The 8,035-nt window shown below is 35.3% G+C and overlaps 1 protein-coding gene and 1 long non-coding RNA gene across 2 annotated transcripts; one reads left to right on the top strand and one right to left on the bottom strand.

Annotated features, from left to right (window-relative positions):
* Positions 1–334: 334 nt before the first annotated feature.
* LOC106669025 lies at positions 335–1,312 on the bottom strand. Its single transcript, XR_001340856.1, has 2 exons — positions 1,250–1,312; positions 335–909 (listed from the first exon to the last, which is right to left on the bottom strand). It is a non-coding gene; the product is annotated as an uncharacterized LOC106669025 (long non-coding RNA).
* Positions 1,313–2,935: 1,623 nt separating this feature from the next.
* On the top strand, positions 2,936–5,136 carry LOC106668983. The gene is made up of 3 exons (XM_014398210.2): positions 2,936–2,996; positions 3,059–3,102; positions 4,707–5,136. Exons 1-3 carry the CDS (start codon positions 2,940–2,942, stop codon positions 4,960–4,962), a joined length of 357 nt encoding a protein of 118 aa, XP_014253696.2. The 5' UTR covers positions 2,936–2,939; the 3' UTR covers positions 4,963–5,136.
* Positions 5,137–8,035: the final 2,899 nt, after the last annotated feature.

Raw genomic sequence — 8,035 nt, 5'->3', positions numbered from 1 at the left:
GTGTTGTTTAACACCGCGACGACTGATATGGAGTATTCTGGAAATGAGTTTGTGACATCAGGGGAGCAAAAGAAAGTTATTACTTAGAATCCAGACGGGTTCCAACCCGACCGAAGACATCTCGTACTCTGAGGATTGTCCTGACCTTTATGTTTTTATTGGGTGATTAAGGGATACCAGGGTTAAAGGAGTATAGAGCACACCGACTCCATGTAGTCTGCGGTGCGCTGGTGAGTCTTCAAATACGCTGCCTGTATACATATTTATGATTTTGGGTCTATTTGATAGTGGTCAATCCGAGATACAATAAATTGGGTATATTACAAACAATGTGCATGTGTTTACTGCATTTATTCAAGCAAATTTAGACAAATTGTGAAAAATACAAAATTTTTCATTGGATTTTTGAAGTACTAAACCATGTGGATGTTTACAGCTTACAAAAATTAGACGGATGCTGCGTAGGGGTAGTACTGGTAGGGGTAGTACTGCTGACCGGTAGGGTAGGGGAAGTAGTGTTGACCAGTAGGATAGGGGTAGTATTGTTGTCCTGCAGGGAAAGGAGTGTACTGGTGGCCTTTAGGGTAGGAATAGGAGTGGCGGCTGGTCTGGTAGAACTCAAATGGGTATTTGTATCCTTGTTGGACACCATGGTATTCTGGATAATTGAAGCTTTCGAAGTTTTGATAAAATGGGTTGACATGCGGGTATGACTTGCGGAACCCAGCCTGGTAGTACGGTTGGTAGTAAAACTGGGGGAAGGCCTTTTTGGTAAAGGGGCGATCATATGCTGTGTAATCGAAGTCTCCTGACTTGTAGGTCTCAGGAACGACTCCACTACGAAGGAATGGAACATCAGCGACAGGGTATTCCAGGCCGGATCCTACTCCTTCCACAACGTGATGACCGCTAAAATTGACAGTTCAATAATTTTTTTAAATGTTTTTGTAAGGAATACTTATCTTTGTTAAGCAATAAAGAGAAAATTGTAGTTTCATTATAAAAATCAATTGTACAAATTAAAACAAAAGGATACACTATATTAAATTTTATCCTGATCATAATTACCAAACAGAAATTAAGAATATACTTTGTCAAAAATTTAATATATCGATTACTTAATTAGCAAAATATATAATCAATTTTGTATATTACCACAAATTTTAAGCTTCCTGGACTTTTTGCAAACAGAATTTTAACTGTTACATGCAATTATAATATAACCAATGTACAAACAAAATATATTCACCTGTATTGCACAGCTACTGCAGCGCCGAACAGGCAGAAGAATACCTTTAAAATTGAAATGTTAGTCCGGCGGAATAAACTTTATCTTTTGGTTTTTGTTTCAAATATAGTAAAAAAATGACGGAATAAACACTTGGCTCCAAATAACGGCCTGCTATTCTGCGATGAAGTTGGAGTTTATTACTGTGAAATGGAAGGGTGTTGTTTAACACCGCGACGATTGATATGGAGTATTCNGAGCCAAGAACTGGAACTGACGATTCTTCATCGTTTAGAATCTTTTATACCAAATGCCTAATGAGTTGGAACCTGATATCAGCGAGCTTTTAATTTCTTCACCACGAGTTTATCACCTTTGTTTTAACGATTTCCAAAATATGTTTGTACAAGATAATGGAAAATTCAAATCATTCATAGATTAATCCTCCGTATGATTTTCTTCTAAGAGTGTAAGTTCTAAGTCGAGTACTAATTAGTTTTATAAAAGATAAAAAAGATCTAAAATTGATTTTATATTGTGTTAACTCAGTAATTAGTAAATTAACTCTTTGTCAAATTCTATGATTATTTTTTTCACTCGTCATTGGTGTCATAAATATGTCCTTTATAATTCATTTCTCTCTCTGATTGGAAGAAATTGGATCGATTTGTCTTACTATTACCCAACATGGGTCTTTCGCGTTATAGTCACCACCATCGATGAATCCAGAGCCAACGATAGAAAGAAAAATGGGTGGAGTTATTCATGAACTGTTTACTTACCTGGCTGATAAACTGAACTGAAATGGTACCAGAAATAGAGAAATCGCTGTCACTTGGGCGGAGGAATAGACGTGGATGGTACTGGTTGGGCAGGGAGTTGTGAATGTGTGGCAAAAGTGGTCCTGATATATGTTGCGAATGTCTGTTCTATATGCCCTGTATTTTTGTAGGTAAAAGTTGTCAGTTATGTGTTCGTTGAAGTATTTGATGAATAGAGCTCTCTTCTATTCGGCATTAATGTTGAAGTCATTTCTACAATATTTGGTGATGAAGCAAGTCATGGGTGTGCAACACAGAAAATGATATATTTTTTATTGTTTAACAATATTTACATAGATTGGAGGTGGTTTGTGTGTGGTTACTTTCCTTACAGGTGTGATCTTCGTTTCATCTGGCCATATAAAGGGGCGAACAAGTGATCGTACCGTGGGAATACTTACCACCGAACGTGGCCTGAATTACCTGGAGTACTTCAGTTGATGGGTTTAACGATGGCTACTTGCATACAATTTTGTGTTCCTTCTTTGTTTTTACTTCTTCTCTATTGTGGTGCAAAATTTGCCACTTCTATAGCATTTATTGATGCTTTTAAAGAGGACGTCAAAGAATATTATAAAGTGATGGTACCAAACCTTTTGGCCCACTTGTGGTATTCTCCTGTACGGGTATCTTCTTGCAGCGAAATTAGTGCAACAATTTAGTAATAATTGCAAATTATTTTCATTAGCTTTCTTATTTTTTCTATATTTAATGTATTGCTTAGGATACATTGTATAGTATAAAGTGGTGATTGATGAAATTATATTATTTTATTTCTATAATCTAATTTTGTAATCAATTTCTTCTAAGGTGCAAACTCCGTGTTACGATGTTGAAAAGCCACTGATATCTGGTCTCGACCCATTAGACATTTGGTATAAAAGATTCTAATGGATGGAAACTCGTCAGTTCCAGTTTTTGACTCGAAACTGACAATGAACCCAATCGTAAGTCACAACCTGAGAAACTTATTATTTATATAAAATGCGTTTACTTTTTAATTTTAAAGGTATTCTTCTGCCTGATCGCCGCTGCAGTAGCTGCACCTTACAGGCGAGTATATTGTCTTTACACATTGCTTACATTGTATTTTTTTGTAACGGTTAAAATTCAGTTTATATAACGCAAAACAAGCTTAAAAAATTGTAATAATACGAATAGTTACGGGTTAGATGTTAGTCACTTTGTATATATACTTTCATAGGCAAAAAAATGTATTATAATTTATTTTATATCTCTATAATTAAATCATTAGTACACAGGATATCCTTTGTAGATGGCCCGGTGGAATTTCTCTTGAACCAATGATGCTATAAAAAAACAAAAAATACACGTTTAATACTGTTTAGTCTAGTTTCAAATTTCTACCTTTTTTCTAGAAACGTTAGGGCACCTTAGGCCCAGTTTAACACCAAAATTTCAAACATGACACTATGCATCCTGAAACATCATTTTTAAGAATTTTTTACGCTGAAAACTATGGTGCTATCTGATTTTAAGTTGGTCAAAAAATGAGAAAGTTTATGACAAGCCATTTCGTTTACTATTTACGAAAATTTCATGTTCGGCTCCTTGAGTAAAGTTGCAACGATTTCCTCTTTTTAACCAGTGCTCAGAGCGATAGCGTCAGGGGAGATGGATTAAGAAGCAATTTTGTATCCTTTACTGCAGTTCTTCAACTGTGTTATGATAGGCGTTGACACTGTTTTTTAAATGGATAGAAAATACTCAAGTGGAGTTAAATCGGGTGACCGTGGAGGCCAACAGACCGGGTCATGAGGTCCTATCCATCTATCCCGGAAGTGCTGATTCAATGAACGTCTCACCTTCAAAGAATTGTGTGTGAAATTCTCGGATTTTTCTCTGCCCACTTTCGAAAATTCCAACGGTTTAGTATGCCAATAAAGGTGAACTTGGCTACTAGTCTATAGGATGAATGGAAGAACGTTTTCTTGGTGATGGAACAGGAACTGATCCGTATTTCTTCGTATTGCGAGCAATACGAATAATCGTTTTGTGGTTTACTGAGGAGCGGTCAGGAAATTTCTGGAAGTCCAACTTGATGCACGACGCGCATTGCCAACACTATCAATGAAGCTGTTGATCGGAAAAATGTACTCTTCTGATAATTTTGGATAGATTTTTGAATGTAACGAATAGGTACGATTCTAAAAGTTCATTTACTTCCAGGAATTAAGATTTGCTCTCTAAGGTGAGTTCGACAAACAACGAAAGAATGAAAACAATAAAGGCAATGAATGTTTAATTTAGTTAAAATGCAAATAATGGAATTAACGAAAAAAAAGAAATGCGTTTTTTCAAACTATTTGCCATAACTTTGGAATTTTTTTACCAATTTAAAATCAGATAGCACCATTGTTTTCAGCATGAAAATCCTTTAATCCTTCTAAAAAATATTAAATACTTTTTCAGGGGGGTAACGCAATTGGTTCAAGACAAATTCAGCCGCGCCTTCTGAAAAGGACATCCTTACATGATTAGGAAAAAGTTAAACATCTTAAAAATCTGATTACTTTTGTTTTTGTTGATACAGTTGGTATTTATCATGAAACTAAATTTTTTGTTTTATACCTTAACAAATATAAATATTCCTTACAGAAACTCAAAATTTTAATTATTGGCATTGTTATTTTTAGTGTTCGCGTTGCGGAAGGAGTAGGCTTCGGCCAGCAGTACTCTGTAGATGATGTTCCATTACTTCGTAGTGGACTCGTTCCAGAGTCTTACAAGGCAGGAGAAGTCGATTATCCTGTCAACCATTACGACAAATTTTTCAAACCATCGCCCTACGTTTTCAAGAGGGACTACGAACACGCCGTTTCTGGATATTCTCGTCCCTTAAGCGGAGATTTGTTGGAATTTCCTTCCACGCTATTTTTTAACCGTTTTTAACAAACCGCCTCACACCATGGTGTCCATCAAGGATAAAAATACTCATTTGATACGATCACCTATCTGCGGCCACCAATACTATCACCCATCTCAGCTTCTGTTTAAATTTTTCAAGTCGATAACACCCACATGGTTTAATTGTTTATCAAGTCAATAAAAAAATTAGATGTTGTCTAAATTTGATTGAATAAATACCTTAAAACATATTTATTGCTTGTAATATCCTATTCCCGGTTGTGACACGGGCACCTGCTCTTGGGCCAAAGCCCGCGCTGGTGCATCTTATGCAGAGAAAGGTTGCTCGATATGTCCCACATACTGGAAAAATGTCACGCCTTGGCTCCCTACAGGGAGCGTGTAGGCATGCCATCCAATTTGAAAATGGTACTTTAGCACTGCAGCGGGTTTCTAGGTTCCCTGTTCCGCTTTCTAGGGGAAATTGCGGTTTTTTATTGTATATAATATGTCTTATGTGTTGTGTGTCTATATGTTTTGTCTGAGTGCATGTATTTATTAGCGTGAATGGCGAGGGGTTAGGGAGAAGTATAACGTCATCATCGCCCCTCGTACTTTGAGAGCGTAAAAGTACTCCATCGACCCCAACCCAGATTAGTTTGAGTATAGGTCGGTGGAGGAATATCAAGTATTCCACCAACCGAACGGAATGAGCGTACTGTATGGATGTATTTATTTGTATGAATGTAGTGTTTGAAAGGGTAAATAGAAAATAGACTTAGTTGGGGGCTGAAATGACTTAGATATCGGAAGCCCCAGTCAAAAAAATCCTACTTATCATTTTAAGACAAGAATATTCACTACCTACCAAAACAAAATATATTACAAAAGAAAGAAAAACCATTCATTCACTTTGATCGTGTTACTGCATCAATGAACTGAAGAAATGATAGTACTTTTGTGGTTCTAAACTCCAAATAATAGTGTGAATATTGTTTTTCAAAAAGATTTTTTCATATTTTATCATAATTGATTACCATTTATAAACTAACTGCTCAAAACTATTGCCATATGACCTATATTTATGCATATTACACAGAAGTATTTTAAAATCCATCATCTAGAAGTGCAGATATCGCAGAAAAAGGTAAGAGGAAAATGCAAAAATGTGACAACAGGCTTATTATACAACAAATCTTAGATTGAATGGCATAAGATGAAGTTAACCAAATGTACAGACATATATACGTTGAAGAAGGTCACTAAATAATTCAATAAAAGAGTCGTTGGTTTTATAAACTGAAGAAATGGACCGTAGAGAAGCGATGGAAAGTTCAGTAAACAACCACGAAGTGGATAAAGAAAGATTTGACAAGAACAAAACAAATCATACGTTTTATATTGGCGACTTGGTTATATCGAGGCGGAAAGCAGATTAAACAGAAACAAGCTCGATGAGATCCGTAAAGGACCATTTAAAATAAGACAAGTTTCGAACAGTGAGTATTTGGTGAACTGGAGAAAACTTTTACCATAACATTAGCTTCTTTCTTACACCAGAAATCTTTCTACGGCTAATTTCTACGAATTAACTGGCCATAATTGGTGGGAGGGATTGTAAAGATACTTCACTGATGTCATTATCTTTAGTAAAGGCAGCAGTGATGAAGACGGTAAAGAATAACTTGAACAACTCAGTTTATTTAGTATTTATTCCTGGTATTGAGATTAAGACTATAAAACCGATTTTGTTTTACAGAACAATTATAAATTACCTAAAATGTAATTTTTTGATAAATTTTGTTTTTTCAATACATTAGCTGCAGCATAGAGCTCAGAATTGACAAAACTCCTTTTTACCTAGGAAATTAATATCTATGAAATTACAAAAATAGAGAAGGTGACATTTTTAACTTCACGACGCAGTAGAAAAAAGAATTGTTTTAAGATTGTTTAAATTTACAAGAAGCAAACGGCTTGTAAAGGTAGGTCTGTTAATTGTTCTTACCATTTTAACAGAAAACAATTTTAATCAGGAATAAGGGACATACTTACTTGATTGTGACAAACCATGTACTTTTGGTAACTGAACACAAGACACCATCGTCCAGGATGATAAATTTGAAGGATTCTGCCATCACGTTCAATTTCTCGAACTATATCTTTACCTAATGTTTCAGTAAATGGACGTCAAAAAATGCCAATTGTACTTTTACATTATATTATTGTTGTTGAATTGTTGTTGATCAACATCGTATGAAGGCTGGTTGATCGCACAACAAACACATTATATTATTATTAATATATAACACTCAATATATTGTATATGCAAACAAGTACATAGTTTTTACTTTATTATTATATTTCTAACCAAGTTAAGCTAACTCATCTATGGGTACAAAAAGCACTTTTCCAGTACAATAATTAAGTAAGAATGAAGAAAATTTTAGAGAAAGTTCTGTCAAGAGGTCGAAAAAGCCCCTGATTGTGATAGAATTCACAGAATACTAGCCAAAGAAGGTACTGTATGGAAAAAATAAAAATATTTACTCAACAAAATGGAAAAAGAGAAGGTGGACAACGTCAGGAACCAAAGCGATGTGTGCCTCACTGACAATGAGGCGAAGCTTCGACTCGTTGGAATCCACCGAGAGATAGAAGGATTCAGAAAAGTGGATACGTGGTCCATCAGTTCAAAATGTGGTCACCGACACTCACACTCCACTGTGGACTAGCCAGGTGTATTATGCAACCATTGCTATGTGCTTTATTTTTTATTAAGTATGTTTAAATGTACATTATTAAGTAAATGTAATAAAAAAATAAAAAATAACTGAACATAACTTTCTAGCGAAAATCAACCCTTTTTTTTCTCTTCCTCCATTCTTTCTGTCTGTTGGTTCTATCATGTAGGATGGATGTCTGATATAGATTGAACGGGTATAATTCCTAATTGCTTTTTTTTTCACAGGAGGTTTCAATGTCGTAAATAGATGTCCATATACTTTAGCCGTAAAATAATAAGAAAAATAATAATGTGGGAAATTTAGGGATCGATATAGAGCTAAGGTCAACCCTGACGCTATGCGTATTTGTAATTTTACCAATCTTTCGCGCG

Source organism: Cimex lectularius, unplaced genomic scaffold, assembly GCF_000648675.2.
Source record: "Cimex lectularius strain Harlan isolate CLEC.00 unplaced genomic scaffold, Clec_2.1 scaffold247, whole genome shotgun sequence".
Lineage (NCBI taxonomy): Eukaryota > Metazoa > Arthropoda > Insecta > Hemiptera > Cimicidae > Cimex > Cimex lectularius.
This window is presented reverse-complemented; position numbering and strand designations above follow the sequence as displayed.